We start from the raw sequence: 18,770 nt of genomic DNA on the forward strand, positions 1-18,770 counted from the left end.
AAATTACGAATAATAGTTGACCACCTTTCGTGAGTGAATGCATAAGTGAATGCGATGATAAGAAAAATTTCGGTTATGCTGCTATTCCAAAAGCAAAATTAGACATGTTATACATCGTTAGAAAGCTTATACTCTCACCTACTGAATAAATGAATTGTCAATCAAGCCAGACTGTACTAAAAAGGGCGACAACGCCATAAACAAGGCGTGTGGCTCTGGATAAGAGTGTCTGCTAAATGCCTATAATGTAATGTAATGTAATGTGTGGTATTAGGCACAGCTATTTTGGAAGGTACACAAATGCGCGTATATTTCACAAACGGATTGTCCAAGACAATAAATGACCACTCAGTCAAATAGTTAGCTATGCACAGCCAAAACTAACCTACAACTTACCGCCACATATTTTCTCAAGTTCGAAGTTGAGTTCTTGTAGGCTGAAATGTCCACATTTCTAGGCAGACAAAGAAGGCAGCGCATAATGTAACTACTGTTTTTGGTAGTCTGTAAGTAAAACATAGTTTGAACGTGAGGCCAGGGGTGTTCTGCCTCCTACGAATCACCCGCCGTTGTTTCAGCCATTGTTGTCGCCCACTCATCCTTCTGTGTGCTGTGACTGGCTACGTTTGATTGGTGAAACTGAGTCATTTGGGGCTGTGACAGAGCCAAAGCAAAGACCAGTCAGCCTGTTCGGCTGAAGTCTCTCTGAGAGAATGAAACAAACAGAACGTGCATTGAATAAAAAATGAGTAAAAAATAAAAGTAACGAGCGGAATGTAGCCGAATATAACGGAGTAAAAGTAACATTTTTTCTTCGCAAATATACTCGAGTAAAAGTGAAAAGTATGTTGCATTAAAACTACTCTTACAAGTACAATTTATTCAAAAAGTTACTTAAGTAAATGTAACGGAGTAAATATAACGCGTTACTACCCACCTCTGGTAATAAATAAAGTATTACAGAAAGTACAGGGAGATCCAAAAAACAGACTGGTGCATTCCTGGTCTTGAACGCCAGCATAACTGAGAGATACATGTTTCCTGTGGATATATTTGATATCTTCTGTCATTTTGATTAATCAAAAAAGGATTTTACAAAGATTTTCTTCACTTCCTATTATGCCTACTGGAACTATTGTTCTTGCTTAACCCAGAACCTGACACACCCAGCCCAGAATATGGACAGGATGCACATCTGATCTAAAAAAAAGGCTCTACAACACAACTGAAACATGTATGTACATGTTCCAACCTTAGGATCAGGATTGTTATTTTGAGTATGTTGCCGCTGTTTAGAAAGGAGACAGATTTCACTGACTTGTTTTGTGTTTTAAGGCATTTGCTAGTCATTTGCATTGAGTAAAACTCTCCTACACTCGCTCATTCTAAGAACGATAAATTAAAACTACTATTTTTCTAGTATTTTCAGAAAGTGTAATACTACATATACAGTATATATGTGTATATATATATGTGTGTGTGTGTGTGTGTAGACTATATAGACTGTATATATGCACACCCGAGATCACATTATTATGTACACCTATTTTAGGACCCCCTTTTGTCATCAGAACACCTTAAATTCTTCACAGCACGGATTCAACAAGGCACTGGAATCGTTCCTAAGGGATTTCCGTTCATTCTGATTTGACAACATCACATAGCTCCAGATTTTTCATCCCACATTCCCCACACCATTACACCACCAGCAGCAGCCTGCACCATTGACACAAGCCAGAATGGATCCATGGATTCATGCTGTCTACGTTAAATTCTGATCCTATCATCTGCACCTCACAGCAAAAATGGACATTTGTAAGATTCTTCAGTGTCATCTTCCTGTTGACTTCTTAGCTGACAGGAGTGCATGGTCCCCTGCTGCTGTAGCCCATCCACTTCCATGACACCTGTGTGTTCAGAAATGCAAACATCTGTTTTTTGAGCATTTTGTAGGCTTTCTGTTAGCTTGAACGAGTGTGCCCATTCTCCTCAGACCTCTCTCATTAACAAGGTGTTTTGACCACAGAACTGCTTCTCGTTAGATGTTTCTTGTTCATTGCACCATTCTCTGTAATCTCTAGAGAGCAGTGCCTTCACATCCCAATAGGACAGCTGTTTTTGAGATGCTGGAAACACCATGTCTGGCACCAACAATCATAGCACAGTCAGTCACTCAGATCATGCATTGTGCCTATTCTAATTGTTGGTCGTACAACAATTAAACCTCTTCACCATGCCTGTATGCTTTATATAGTGAATTGCAGCCAAATGATTCCCTGTTTGGAGGAGTAGGCCAGCCTATTTGCATTAACAAGCAGGTACACATAAAAAAGTGGCCACTGATATATAATTTGCAATATGTAATTGTCAGTATTGCACAAATCAGCTGAGCACCCAGAAGAGATCGGTATCCTTTACCACTTTATTAAAATGCTCTCAGCTGAGATAGATTTTTTTCTTTGTCTGTGATGCATTTAAAAAATCTCTAATCAAATTGGGATGCCCAATCCAATGGCCAGCCCATCACTGCAATCAGGGAGTACTTTCTTCAGGGGTCAATTTGAATTTCAAGGGAAAATATAATCAATATTTTTTCTTGGTTAATGACACATAATGTATTTCTCTAAATGTTTGTGAATGTTTTCATAATAGTGACTATGATGCATGGTAATGGAACTGAATCTGATTTGCAATCTGAATTTGACTAACTTCATTGTCAGCTGCACCACAATGTGGACAATTATACTAACGGACATGTAGAACTTAAATATATTTGAATAGTTCTCTGAGAGATTCAAGGTAACAGACTATTCCAGGAAAAACATGGTCAAGTTTTTTGGTTAGTAGAAAACTATTATGAAAGTTGCACATAGCTAACTTTCAAACTACTATAGCAGCTGTTTCTTTTGGATAGTGCTCCATTTTACAAGCATGACATACCAGTACAGTAAATCCAAACATTTAAAATTATTAGCAGCTGGCGTCTTCTCTTATTTTCCATTCACCATTACGTTCTTCCTTTGACCCTGTGACTGGGAAAACAAAACATGCTGCGACCAATTAAAAGGAAACGAAAATACATAGAGAGTATTTATTTGAAGAATTTAACCCCAAATTTCCTGACATCTACTCCCTCCGAGGTACCAGAGAAGGGAGAGACGAACCAGATAGGATGTACAAGAGGCGTTGCCTGACAACCGGTCTGTTTTAAAAGTCAGGCTTTTCTTTGGACTAAACTGTGTAGAAAAACTGATGTTGCGTGTTTTATTTACCTTTTGCTTCATGTGCGGCGAATGACTGACACGTTTAGCAATTAAAGAGATACAAAGGGTTACAATAATAATACAAAGAAGCTTCGACGAAAAGAGCGCGAGCGTGGGGTGAGTGACAGCCGTAAGAACAACGGCATGCGTAACAGACACTGAGCTCAGATGGACAGGAGACCGTGCTTTTGAGAAGTCAGGACACCTCATGCGGCCACTGTGATTCCCTCAAGTTTTTTTTTATTTTTTAAATTGACAGCATTAAACAATTTGCCACGAAGAACTGAGCATAGCACAAGCACGATGAACACCAGTGACGCCAAAGAATACCTGTCCAAACGAGAGATCCCGCAGCTCTTTGAGGTAGGAATTAATTATATCTCTAAAATTTCGTTGTTTTTCAACAATTTACATTTTAAAAAAATGAATAGGTCTCGAAGATGGAAAGTTTAGTAATGAATAATAGCATGGTTAAAATGGTTTCCATCATCAAACTGACGGACAATTGTAAGGTACCTGTCAAATAATAAATTGTGCAAGAACATTAAATGTATAGGCTATGTGCACACATCACCTCGTCAATATCGCTGTCGCTTCGTTTGCTTATTGAGTAATTCGAAGATAATAGGATAGACCACGAAAATGTAGCCCAATCGACGTTATTTGTGATGCTTATCATTGTTGCACAGTACCAATCGTTAGTGACCCAGTTGGAGCGCGCTACTGCGGAGCACTGTAAACTACTCCTGGCTCTTGATCACCAATACCGATTAGCATTGACCAGTGACAGGTATGTTTCCTCCATATACTGTAATTAGAAATTTACACGGCGAGTCTTACGCCTCATATTACTGTTTTGGAGCATCACTTTTATTTCATGTGTGCGGGCATAATCAGATTACCTTATTTGATTGTAATAGTTTCACTCACTATATCAAACCATCTTCCGAATCCTACAGTACACTCAAGAGTTAAACACCGTTCACGTAGGCTACTTATTTAGTTGATCATATATATATTTTTTTGAACAAACATTTGGTGATGTTTTTTTTTGCGTGTGTTTTTTGACAAGCGATGAACATCAGAGAGGGTAGTGCGCTCTGATGGCGGTAAGGTAGCCTAACTATGCAGTTGCCAAAAATCGGAAAACGTTCAGCGTCAGTGTCAATTCTTGAGCTTCTTCTTGAAAAAGACTCCTGTCCCATGGTCAGAAAGGTGACAATGTCATTTGAGACGTCTCAGCAGGGCAGAGCTCGTGGAATAGCCTAACCCTACACCAGCACCTCACATGTATTTTTCAGTTTTAAAATGACATAACTTAGCGGTTGAAAGTTTCAATAGAAAGTGCAAACAAATTTTAAAAAATGAAATCAGTCAGCCACAAAAAAAAACAAAAAAAAAAAAAAACGTGATAACAACCACTCATGTTCCTCCACGGATTACTATGTAACAACTTGTGTAGGATGCTACACAAGCGGCAGCATCCTGGCAACAGGAAAAGGTGATAGGAGGAAAGCACTTGTGTTAACTACGGGAAAAAGAAACACAAATTTTTGTCTCCTTTTGTTCTGATTGCGTAAATAAAGTAAGCTCAAGCTCCCAAGCTGAGAAATCATAGCAGGGGTTGTGCAACACAATAGATATAAAAAATACAGCCCCTTCCATCAACTAACCACTTGTGACCTGGCCTGGCCTCAGGGTTGTGGACACAGGTGCTGGACAAAACCTCTTTTAATTAATTGGATGCTAATATTAATATCCTTTAGACATTTATTAAATCTGATGTAGGAGGAGGCAGCTGGCACATTGACCTCAGCATAATATTGGCTGCTCAGGGGTAGTTACACTTTTAAACCCTGTTTTCCGTTTTTGGAAGAAGTCACATTGGTCCAGCAAGCGAGGCTGCTAACGTCCTGGTTTCTCACTTTGCGCGGACATAAAAGACAGACGGGGCTCTTTTGTCACTTGAGGTTAACAAAAAATCTGATATCCCTGAAATTGAAATGAAAAAAATAATCATTAACACGAGAAACAAGCATAGTTAGAGAGACAGAGGTTTAATGACATTTCCCACAAATAGCATCATGGCAGAGAATCTAGTTTGCTTTATTGCCCTGTGATAAAGAAGTAAGCAAATGCCGATGCCACCGGTGGGAGATTTGCTCATTGCCAGCTACCCAAATCCTGTCATGCTTTAGAGAGGTCAGAACAGACCATTAGGGGGTAGGGTCCCTTCTCCATCTGTCCCGAAAGTAGCCAAAAAGAGATCTGGGCAGACCAGATTTATTTTTTTTAATTTTTATTTTTACGTTCACAACCGCAATGTTTGTGTCTCCTCAGACTGTTCATCTTTGAGTCAGGAGCGGGAACGGGCTATTATTTGGCCCTGGTTCAGGCAGGGTGAGTTCAACCTGCCAGCTGTGCCCCTTGGCCTTACTTTGAAATTGTATATTTAGGCAATACCACATCGGTAGCACTGCCTCCTTAGTTCTCATATTAATTGAATATGTTGTATTGTAAATTCAACGCTCCACTCGAGGGGCAAAAACGGCACTTCATTTAGACTGAATGTGGGCCTAAGCATGTTAGGGAGACACATGAAAGAGAGATGGAAATGGGGTGTTTTTTTAATGAATTCTTATTATTTTATTTTGGGCAACGACATTCAATATATGAAGAGAATAAAACAGAAGTCAAGGATTTGACAATCCATCCATCCATCCATCCATCCATCCATCCATCCATTATCTATACGCTTATCCTGGGCAGGGTCACGTGGAGTGCTGGAGCTTATCCCAGGGAGGATTTGACAATGTAGAGACTAATATATAGTTTTAGATTTCCTGCAATAGACTCAGGAGATTAGCTTTGATCGCACATTTGGATATGAGGAGTCTTTCATTCTCTTAATAATGACAGTGAAATTGGTCCAAAGATTCCATCTATTTGTTCCCACTACTAATTGCATCAAAGGAGCTCTGACCTTGTTCCCATTTAAATAGAACAGCAGACAACTTTTAACTGGTCATACAATTGCATAAGTAAAATGGTTAGTCACTTTTCTATTCAGAATTTTCTGAAAATGTAACATCTAAGGTGTGTGAAACATGAACTTGACCCTCTTTCATATTTTAAAAACAGGATGCTGCTCTATTTAAATGAGTCATTGGGCTTAATTAAGAAAATTCTTCTGAAAGTCTTCTTTTATTTCTACAAAAAACTAACATGGGGATCATGCATCATATGCAGCCCTTAGATTTTTTTATGTGTATCCCAGCTGTATCAGATGATGTACGCTAATTGTTCATAAACTGGATCTGCGTGCCTATTCCTGTTGCTTAGCATAATCAACCTGTTTCTACCTTAGCAAGCTCAAGGCATGCGCAATACAGGGTCGTGTGCAAACATCAGCTATTCATCGCTCTCCACAAACGTATCTGCACTGTCCCTAAAAACATGCTCTCTCCCCTAGCAAATATGCCATTGCTAAGTGTTGGGTTTGAGTGTGGTGGGTATTTATATAGCTTCATCATAAGGAATCAAAGGAAAATAAATGAGCAAATCTGGGGCCTGTGTCACGAAGCAGAATTACTTACTTAACTGGATAATTGCGCTGAGTAAAACCCAGAACCCTCCTGAATCTCGAACATGGCCTAAAGTAAAATAAGCTGTTCTGAGTTTAACTCAGGGTGGGTATCCAGCTAACTCAGTAATCTTGGGCCCTGTTTCACCTACGTCACTTAGGCTATGTTTACACAGGAGGTCTTGATGCCCAGTTCAGATTTTTTGCCAATATCCGATTTTTTTGACCGCCTGTTTATGTCTACTTTTTAAAGTGACCCATATCCGATACTTATGCTCACATGGTTTACACTTGAAACAACCTGCATGCGCACATAAAGGTTTGATTACTGTTACAAAAGTAAACAACCACGCCACCACAACCATATGGCCTTCTACAATGGACGCAAAACGAGATAGCAATAATAATTCAAGCTGTTGCTTTCCTAGTGTCTTAGGTCTGCAACGAACATCCCCTGGATTTTGGCCTACTGACTCTTCGCCCCTCAAACTTAAAAGAACGTAACCTTGGTTTTCGCCACCATCCTCCATTCAACTTATTTTAACATTTACCATTACCAAATGGTAAAGAGTGGTTGTGCATGTGATATGCGTTACATGTCATTCAAATGCGAAAAAAGTACAAGAATATTGCGTTTTGATTGACGTGCAAATTGGAATGACTGGTAAACTCCGATCTTTGTGTTTAGAGGAGTGTCATTGGAAGATATCCGATTCCTATCAGATTTTTTTTGGTCTGAAACAGATATGAAAATATCAGATTCAATGTGCTTTTTCCTGTTTGCATGTTTATAGTAGGGTACATATCCGATCTGTGCCACTTCTGAACAAAAAATCGGAATTGGGTCACTTTTACCAGGCAGTGTAAATGTAGCCTTAAACAATCCAGGATTATTTGATGCATATCTTATCAAATTATCTCATTAATTAAATTTGGATTTACTCCGTTTCACGAATGTAACCAATGTTGTAGATCACTTGCTTTGTGAAATCGAAAATCCTGAGTTTTCCCCAAAATGTCAACAGACTTACTGAGTTAGCCACATATGTGAGACAGGGCCCTGAGGGGGTATTTCATGAAGCAGGGCTTTGTTTCTTGAAGCACGATTACTGAGTTAGGTGGATAACTGCACTGAGTAAAACCCAGAACTCTCCCAAATCTGGAACATGGACTGAAGTAAAAAGAACAGTTCCGAGTTTTACTGTTATTGAGCGAATTCTGTAGTCCTGCTTTGTGAAACAGGACCCTGCTTTGTAATACAGGCCCCCGCAATTAAAACTAACTGAAACTAGACTGAAATGAAATCAAAATAAAAACTAAAACCAGTGAAAAATTTGACTTTGAAAAAAAAAAGACTCAATAAATAATAATAAAGCATTCTAAACAGAAACATCTGTGTATAAGCCTTTACGTATGTTTGCAAACACGTATTTTGATCATACCAAACGCGAATAGCTGTAGCCTTTCTGCTGGGTGTGGTGGACCGATGACGGTCATTCCACTGACTGTCATGGGTGCGATACCTGGATTTTTATTTTCTTTTTCCCTCTTTGTTTTGACGTCCTCCCCCCCCCCCCACAAATGTGAATTGAACCCTTGGCGACTGCCTTTGTCGCCTATGCCTAGAACCGACCTTGGTACCAAAGAACAAATTCAGATTAGAAAAAAAGACGAATGCCAAAATGTTCATGAAAATGTTCTTAAGCACAGTTTTACCATCGTATATAATCATATTTTTTGTGAATGAGGCCTATTGTTCTAGTGTTCTCACACTGCCTGTGACATTAAGAAAAGAAGGAACCAGTCTGAGTTTTTACAGATGTGGCTTTTTGACAGCATTCCCGAAGTGAATGCTGCGACAGCGCTTGCCACCTGTCATCACCACGGGTGAACACGTATAATTTCTCCATTATTAGACCATTTATAGAGATCATTTCATCATGGAGGAATCTGGATATGACTGTACAACAGTACTTCCCAAATTTCTCTCACAGTACATATTCACAGCTTGTTTCGGTTGCTACTCCTTTCCCGTATCACAGACGATTTTGAGAGCTAGTAAACAGAAGCATTTAGCTGCTTTGTGAATTTAAGTGAATAGTGTGTACAAGCGGTAATTCACTGTGAGGATTAGGGAAAGTCTTGTGGCTATATTGCTTTACCATTTGGGCCCTTGATTGCCTCAGGCCAGAAATGAAGGCAATGGAAGATTTCAGCTCCTAGCTGAAGTCAGAGCATGGGTAATGCACTCCACAAAGAAACAGGCTGGTAACCCCCGGCGAAAAACTGCCCAACAACTTAGCTCTCGCAGTATGAAACAGACCACAGAATATTGTCAGAAACCTTAATCATGACGAAGAGTACTGTGGCTGAAATGCTGGGGAGCTGGTCAGCTGAAGAGCCTATTTTTAAAGACCATTTTCATTTTGTTTTTACTTTATTTTAGGCTTTTCTAAAATAAATTAAACCCCTGAGGCAGAAGGGCAGAGATTTTAATTTATATGTTTATTTATTGTTTGGCTCTCTTTCTCTCTTGCTTTATCTCTCTCTCAATAAAACATTTATTGTTGGCGTCCATGTCTGAGGGAAGATACCTTTGTTTACGGGGCTTTGGAGAGAAGGGAATTGGATATGTTTCTCTCTCAGTAATATTTGCTGAAATCTGAAATACTAGAGGGAGTAAGAAGGAGTGAGGAGACAGAGCAGCAGCCAGGGAGAAAGAGAGCCAGGCAGAGAGACAAAGAAGGAATGAGAGAATGTGTGTTCCAGAGAGAGAGAGAAAGAGAAGAATGAAAGAGTCAGTGAGGGAGGGAGATAAAGTGAGAGTCACTAAGTGGTGCAGATAGAGAGATTGCAGGTTCTTGGCCCCGTTTACCTCATAAACAAGTCTCTGCAGGGCTTTCCTAGTAGCACAAAGAATGCAGCTACAAGTCTGTTGACAGTTTAAGGACAAACCAGCAGCAGCCTCTGGGCATTATTTCCACTCATTTACAGAAAAGAGCACTTACACTCAGTCACACACACATGCTCTGGAAGAGTTTGTTTTTTTATGCTTCAGAATTCAGATTCCTGATAAATACATGTTGCAATCAAATCATTGTCTTAATAGAAATAGTGTGCGGAACGAATTTGTCTGAAAATGATCTGAACCACAGGAAGTGGACTCCTGTTGGATTCTGGCAGAGCTAGATGTCATTTTAATGTAACGGCATGCATCTTCTTCTGGAAAATAGCATCCCATAATAAGTGAGCAGGAATCACACAAAAAAAAAAAACATTCTTGAACATGTCGCCAGGGGGGATGGAATGTTAGATTACGCATGCGATAATGTGCACTGAAAAAGGAGATATGCTATCTCAGTCAAAATGTGCAGAATCAAATTATACATACAGACGACCACAGATATGAGATGTACAGCAATGCAGTTTGTTGAATATATGGGATTTCATTACAAGGCTTGCGATGTTAGCGTGCGGCTGTGGCTTATGATTGTGTTCAGCTGTGTTTACCTGCAGCGGGCATGGTCTTCAGAGAGGGATGCAGTGAGCCTGGGAAATGTGTTTGGAGGAGGTATGACTAATGCAGTGGTGCTTGTTGTGCAATATTAAAGCAGCAATTGGTGGGTAGCCCCTTTCTCACAAATGCTAGGGAGATGAGGCACTGGAACCGTCGCCATGGTGACCTCCAAGTGGGGTGCAGTAATTGTTTGACAGAGGTACTCAAGTCTGCCCTCCAAATGCGAGTCTTCCAGCAGGGGATGTGGTGGTACATACACACCACACCAATGCGACACACGCACACACACACACAAACGTGCCTGCACTCACAGACATACACACTCGAATGCTCAAATATGCACACGCGCATAACACTGACAAACGCATTTGCACGTATACCACACATGCGCACACAAATGCAAACACTCTCATGCTTTTGCACACACACTGCAAGTATGCCCACACTTTCTCTTTCTCTCAGACACACGCTGTGGAACACCTGTTGCTCCCTGGGATATCGGGCTCCTCCGCTGCTTTGGGATAGGGAGAAGTGAAAGCAGAGCTTGAGAGGATGGCTTCGTCTGTTCTCAGGTTACCCAAGGGCTTGCAGCACAGGGTAAAGATCTCTGTGACAGCATTAATCACAGCCCTGTTTTTTCCCCACTATCTGAATGATCCAGTATTACGTGTTAGCCTGGCAGAAGCCATTTTTCGTTAAACAGCTGAAAGGTCTGAAAGGTTTTTAAAGGTTTTTAAAGTGGGCAGCTGTCTCCAGCAGTGCACTCTGCAGTGCAGTGATGTCACCACATCACCAACAGGTCAATGTCAACAAGTCAGGCCAGTTACATAAAAACTTTATGTAACCTTATGTAAATTTTATGTTAGTTGCAGAAGTTAGCCATTAAGAAACATCTGATGTTGCTCAGGACTAAAACATACGCCTAATAAGGGGTTTAACACTAAGCTGGGTTTAACACTGAGAATGCTGAAATAATTACAATCCAAGCTTTCTTCTTCTTTATATTTGTGTTTGAATTATTACATTTGATCAACGATGTATGTTTGTTTTGAGCAAACAAATCAATTTAGAGAACAAAATACTCCATCTGAAAAACATGGTTTTTGTCTTGGTTTTGCCTCAGCCATCTTATAAGAAACGCTGCTAGTTCTACAGTATACAAATTGGGCATAAACACTTTTTTCAACCAATTTAGCATGTGAACATCTGACATAATTAGCACTTGACAACATCTAGCTGGTTGAAGTTGGACTTACGCCAAAAGTAAGCTGGGTCGTAAGTAGGGACTAACGATATACATAGGGACTAACAATGTTAGACATAAAGTGAACGTTACATAATGTGTACAGGTTGGTCATACGACCACATTTTTTGCAGGGCCCCTGGACCCTGCGCATCTCAATCCTGCGATCGCTATGCCAACCTTTTCCACAGATTATCAAACTGCAACACCTCAGGTGTGCCTTGCTCAGTGATACAGCTTCTGTATCATGGAAACCTCCAGAAGGAAAGGCAGAGTAGCCTCTTATTTGCAGCACTTTTTTCCCCCTTACCTCTTAATAAAGGAGTTGTGCTGTAACTAAGAACCCTCTGCTTATCGTGCCTGACATAGAGTACTTTACTTCTGTTCACACAGATGTTGGAGACTTGAGGGAGGGATGGAGGGGTGAAAGTATGCGGGAGATGAGATGACTGAGTGACAAGCGCCAGATGATCTCACGTTGGACAGCATGTCAGACCCAGATATCGATTTGACACTAATCCAGTTAACAAATTAGGCCCTAGGTGTGAATTTTGGCTGCTGTCCCCTGCTGTGTGCACACAAACAACACATGGCTCTGTTTACTTACAGAAATCTGTTTATTCATTTTCAATGTCATCAACAATTTCGGACTGCATTCACGTCATGCCTTTCATGTTATGTCACGTTGCTTTGACAGCAAAGGGGGTACAAATAACATGCCTTTTTACAATTTTCACTTTGCAACTTTTAGCTACAGGCTATCTTTACTAGCATATAGCTAAATTAATATGGTGATGCTTCTTTTAGAACATATTTACACTATTGTACAACTGTGCAAACTCCCAGACATTCATGAACACATCCATATTTGCGTAAGCAGGCTAATGACATTCAGAAGACATCAGTGTCCATGAACTGCTCCATCTACATAGCTCATGGAGGGATGTGAACATCTCTCACGACATTTTAAAATGGCAACATTTTTTGCAGTTATGGAGAAAATCAGTCCTAGTGATGGGCAGGCACAGTTGCCCATTTTGGCGACCGCATGAGAAAAAGAAACCTCAGCGGCTTTGAATGAGGGCTGGTTGTTGGTGCACATTTGGCAGGAGCTTCAGTGTCTAAGACTGCTCAACTTGCGGATGTTTTATGAAAAACAGCAGCTAACATGATGTTAGTATGGAAGTCTGAGGGAAAGACATCAACAAAGGGCAACTGTGGTCCAAAGTAACTCTTGTTGAATACAAAAACCAATCTAGTGTGTGAGCAGCAGAGGTGGAAAGTCCGGAGGCCAGAAAGTAAAAGTCCTGCTGTGTGATTCTTCCACCCATGAACTCAGGGGAGTGCTACTGCTTTCTGAACCTGGATTTTATGAAGAACAGTCTGTCCAATCTTTATTTTGCCTCCATTTAGTTTTTTCCTCCAAGCAGTTGGTACAGCTGGTGCTAGAATTCTGCTACCTTCTAAACCGTATGCTAACTTTTTTTTCCCGCGACTTTATTGAGTCTTAACAAATTACATTTTCAAAAAGAACAGCATATATCAGCATATATTTCAAGACAGTATTGAATAGAATCTTCAAGTAAAGAAGGTAAACATCATCAACAGTAAAAAATAAAAATAAAAAAAATAATTAAAAAAATAGGAAAGACATACTTTGTCTCAAATTCCATACATTTCTCATACACATTAAAATTGGATGCTCAGGGGAGAAAGTTAAAATTTTGGCAAAATTTTGCACAGATGTTTTTTGTTTTGATAGGTTTGTTGTTTTGGCTTTTTTCAGGGTATCCAAATATAATTTAAATGTGGCTTTGAATGCCTGGTTTCTGGTCCATAAATTTGTGAATGTGATATTTACCAAGATATAATAGTAAATTGATGAAATAGAGTATTTCAGTATTAGAAAGGTCGTCTTTCTTTACCCCAAACACTACATGTTCAAAAGTTAAATTAAACGGTATACAATTATTGTACACATAGCACATTATATCAGCCCAAAACTTTCTGCTATAATTGCAGTCCCAAAACCGATGTGACAAGGTTTCTTCTTGACTATTACAAAAACAACAACTGGTATTCAGTGTAGAGTTCCATTTGGTATAATATGTTTTTACTGGATAACATATATATAGAATTTTATATATTTCTTTTATTTTGTTAGTTAACAAATATTCTTTCGCTAAGATTCAAGTCCATTTCCAGTTTATATTCTCATATGCAAAGCTGGTGCGACAGTAGTTATATTTCTTAGGATTATGCTTCTAACACATTTGTTAGTTGCTTTGTTACATACTGTAGAACAGTCGGCATCAATATAGATATTTTTAGGGTCCAGTGAAGGTATGCATTCTTTACCTTTGGGAGCGGATAAGAGAAGCCTTATTGCCCCATTGGGAATTACATCAAATATACTGTTTTTGTTATTAGTGATTGACCTGATAAGTATCTTTGGAGCCAGAGACTGATTCTTTGTTCAACACATCTAATTAATGGCATGAAATTCTCTTTTGCCCTTTCATTCTGATCTTTAGAAACAATTATACCAAGGTATTTTACTTTATTTTTAACTGGTATATTACATATATTGTTTTCTGTATATTTGTTGATAGGGAGTAACTCACATTTGTAAATATTTAGGAATAGACCAGAAGATCTAGAAAAAAATATTAATCACTCCTATAGCTTAATTTGACGTTTGTCTTTCAAAAAGAGTGTTGTATCATCTGCAAGTTGACTGATATAAAATAATTACCTTTAATGGATATACCCTTAATACAACTGCTCCCAATATGGACTGTCAATATTTGCACAGCAAGAAGAAATAAATATGGAGTACTGTATTATTTATTCAGACATTGGCAGACTACAGCATAAATTGCGTCTTTTGTTTATATTCAATATTAGTAATTGCAGCGAGAAACTGCAGCTGTAGACACAAGATAGTTTGTTGTTATGGTAGTAACGGAATGAAGTGGACTATATATGTATTACCGTCATTGTTTTATTATACCAGCGTGTTTTTGCGCGTTTGCACAGAAACTCAAAACCTATCAATAAAATGGTTTAGCTATTTGTCAGCATAATGACAGATTCAAAGGCTAAACAAACTCACCCGATACTGTCTTCAAATGGATCCATGCCAAAGAAAAGTAATTATTCATCCTCACAAAAAGCTTTTACTAACAAATTTTTAGTAGTCTAGCATGCACTCTGGCTGGCACTGTCTTCCATTGCTTCCCCGATGTTCAGACCCTCCCCTCACTGATAAAAACTAGACCCTACGGTGTCGGATTACTTGCGCCATGGATAGCAAAGTTGTAGAACACATTCAGATGCATCGGTCAATGAAGTTCTGTGTTGATCTGACTTACGGTGTGGGAGTTATGACCTTTTAAACATGACCCTTTGTTATAGCGCCACCATCTGGCCAACATAGGTGATTTGTAGTGCCTGAGTAGTGGGGGGCCATGGGAACCCACCTACCAAATTTGGCTGGTCTACAATGTATGGTTGCTGAGCCTCAGACACTTTTAGCGGAGAAAAATAAGAATAATAATTAAAGCCGCAAGCGGCATTGGGAGGGGTCCAAGCATTGGCACAATTGCGCCCCCTATGGAGCGATTTTTAAATGGTTTTGTCCCCATGATCATATACCTTCACCCAACATATCTACTACAAATTGGCACAATTGCGCCCCCCATTGAAGTGATTTTTAATCCTCCTATTATGTTCAAATTAACTAACAACTTTTATGTTTGGGGTCAATTTGACCCCAGCAATATAAATCTGCAGAAAATAATTGTAACTGAAAGTGTTACCCAAGTTTCTCTCTCAGCTACTTTAGGCCTTTCTACTGACCATCTTAATAGCCCAGTAAATAAAACATGACTCCCCCCATCCTCCCCTTATACATCAAGTATTGATTTTATATGACTATTGCGAAATATGCATATGACTGTACAATCTCATTCATTGACCTAAAATTGAAAACAAAGTATGTTTTGGTGTTTGCAGGGCTTTATGTTGGTATTAAGTGCTCGTTAAAAAAAGAAAAATAACATTTGGAAAGAAACACACCTTTTATTATCAAGCATAGTAACATTTTATGTTCGGGGTCAATTTGAGCCCAGGAAAAAATATTTAAAATGTCAAACATTTCAAATGTTTAGGTTCAGAAAACACTTCAGAACATCAATAAGTAACATATAACAGTTATTCAATAATGAAGTAAATAAAAAGTAAATTAGTCACCAGAATTGAGTTTTGATAAAAAATGAACATAACAGCTCAACTAGGTACCCATGGGTATCAATTCTTCATTCAAACGAGATAGGTGCAAGTTTGTCACGGTCCTGTTGACCCTGCCTTTTCCCTGTCGTCAAAGCGTATAATGTGGGAGAAAACATGAAATGTCTCCAGAGCCATTGTAGCTGGAAAAATTGCCCTACCAGTGTCAGCATTCCAGAGGCTTGCTGTTGCTTCACCTTTTGACTTTTACACTCCTGCCAAAATAAGCAACCCAATATAGCATTGCTAGTGGGTCACATCCAGCTCTTTCCAATTGTCACCATACACACGCCTCCCCTCTAAGTTTGTCATCTCAAGAATATCCTTTTGCATTGATGGTGTTATGAAGAGTTCAAATGCAGACTTTATGTCTTGTACATGACTGCTAGCATATCTGGTGGGGCCTGGAACCATTTTGATGACATTAGCAGCACTAAGTCTACCCTGTCTTTCAACTGGGGATCCAGACCATGGTAGTTCTCGATTTTTGGAAGTAAACATGTCAGTTCTTGGTGGTTGAGAGATGACAGGAGGGTTTGTTCGGGGTTGAGAGATGACAGGAGGGTTTCTTGGTGGTTGAGAGGCGACAGGAAGGTTTCTTGGTGGTTGAGAGATGACAGGGGGGTTTCTTGGGGGTTGAGAGATGACAGGAGGGTTTCTTGGTGGTTGAGAGATGACAGGAGGGTCTTTTGGTGGTTGAGACATGACAGGACGGTTTAGTGGTGGTTGAGAAACAAAAGGAGGGGCAGAATTTGGTATGATCAGAGATCTCGTGGGAACTATGTTTTCTCCTCACACACACGCATGCTCTCTCTCTCTCTCTCTCTCTCTCTCTCTCTCTCACACACACACACACACAAATTAATGTGAAAGTGCCCTCAGCCAACAACAAAAAACAAGATCAAAATAATGGTTTTATATAACAATAGAGCTTGGGGTCAAAATGACCCCAACAACACTGATGCGTACAACATGTGTACAGGACATTGAAAATATTTTTTTCAGTTAATTTCATGTTTGCCATGTTTCCCCCATAAAGTTAGGAAAAGTCATGAAATATCCAGCTGAAAAAAAGTATGGTAACTATATTTTTAGAGACAGTAAACATTGAATGGGGTCAAATTGACCCCAAACATAAGAGGAGGGTTAAATGGTTTTGTCCTCATGATCATATACCTTCACCCAAGATTGCCATGGATGTCTCCTAGCCGCTAGGCCTTAAGGCCTTTACTATGTCGTAACACTAAAGGCTGTTTTATACTTCTGCATAGTACACGTAAAAATGGGTCTGTGTAGGGGTTGTGCGCAATGTGCGGCATGTGCGACGGGTGCAGACCACGGCCACGTTGAAGACGCACGCAGACCTCCTCAAGAAATTAAAAGCGCGTAGTTAGTAACCAGTGCCCGCATACGCCGTAAAGAAGATGATTGGTTGACTGCTGACATGAGATCACTGGCATACGGCTTTGACTAACAGGTTTTAACAGTTGATTCACAAAACCGATAGGCAACGTTAAATATACGACTAAAAGCGCTTTTGTCAGGTGAATGTCTTCGTTACAATTCGTTACATCTAGCTGAGCATTTTTGTGGTCATTGGTGCAGTATTTGGTAGGTTTGGAAATATGAATGAAGGTGTTGTCTTTTGAACTATAACGGTCAGTAACAGAATCTAATTACGTGGCCTGCGCAACCTGTGCAATATGCCGCACAATTATAAATGATCTCATAAAAAACACGTTTTCAACGTACAAAAATGCCAAGTTACTCACACATACAAGACATACCCCGTCTATAACTCATTCATTCAGACTGCCAAAATCCAGGCCTGCGATTAAAGGTATTGATATCAAAATGACGTCAAGTTAAGGTACTACAAACAATATAGTCTATCTTGCCTCACCAAAATTACATAAGATGTATTCCAAAGCAATGCTACCCAATATTTCCTCAATTCTTTCAAGTCACTTGGCCCTGTGTGTATAAGCATGCACTACATGGGCAGGCCAAACATATGTGTGGATGGCTTTCTCACAGTCAAGATTGATTGAATAGGCGTGTAGATGTCCAATTTGTATTGGTATGTATGTATTTCGCTGCCCAGCCTTTCTGTTGCGTGAATGATAGTATGTTTCTTGGTATAAGTGTGTGTTCGTAAATGTGGATGTAACATGCTGCCAGAGAAATGTCCCCATGGGGATGAAGAAGTTCTCTATGTATGTATGTACAATATGTATTTTACATGCAGTACTTCTTGTACGTAGCAAATATACAATAACTTGTACATTTACTGAAATTCAGTTCAGAAGCAAGTATAAACATATGTTTTCTGGAGAAATATGCTTCCTGTAGTTACTCACCAGTATTTTTTATGAGATATGTATTACCGTCATTGTTTTGTTATACCAGGGTTTATCTTGTTGCTACGGAATATTACATTACAGGCATTTGGCAGACGCTCTTATCCAGAGCGACGTACAACAAAGTGTATAACCATAACCAGGAACAAGTGTGTCAAAAACCCTAGAGGTAAGTATCGTTCCAAGTGCAGGGAACAACCGCATAGTTCAACTTGGACCCTGTAGGTTAAACTGATTAACACTAACACAAACAAGAACAGCAACAACGCAGTCTATGCAAAAATACAAGCAATAGTTAAGATGAGTTAAGACTAAGTCAGCTACGAAACAACTACCTAGTTACAACCCTAAGCTTACAGTCAATTTAGAGATTAAATTGAGAATACGATTTCTTTCAGCATAATGACGGATTCAAAGACTAAACAAACTCACCTGATATTGTCTTCAAATGGATCCATGCCAAAGAAAAGTAATGATTCATCCTCTCAAAAAGCTTTTACTAACAAACTTTTAG

The 18,770-nt window shown here is 39.4% G+C and overlaps 1 protein-coding gene across 2 annotated transcripts in view; it reads left to right on the forward strand.

Moving 5' to 3' along the window:
* The first annotated feature begins 3,157 nt into the window (after positions 1 to 3,157).
* Positions 3,158 to 18,770, forward strand: part of LOC135265190 (adenylate kinase isoenzyme 1-like) — a 75,557-nt gene continuing 59,944 nt past the window's right edge. Inside the window, exons 1-2 of one of the 2 annotated variants that reach the window (XM_064354582.1) lie at positions 3,158 to 3,380; positions 3,523 to 3,626. In XM_064354582.1, coding sequence (XP_064210652.1) covers positions 3,567 to 3,626 — 60 coding nt within the window. In that variant the 5' untranslated portion in view covers positions 3,158 to 3,380; positions 3,523 to 3,566. Of the gene's footprint in view, positions 3,627 to 18,770 lie in introns of both variants that reach the window. The other variant, XM_064354581.1, reaches the window with a different exon arrangement.

This window comes from Anguilla rostrata, chromosome 10 (assembly GCF_018555375.3).
Source record: "Anguilla rostrata isolate EN2019 chromosome 10, ASM1855537v3, whole genome shotgun sequence".
NCBI classification, from domain to species: domain Eukaryota; kingdom Metazoa; phylum Chordata; class Actinopteri; order Anguilliformes; family Anguillidae; genus Anguilla; species Anguilla rostrata.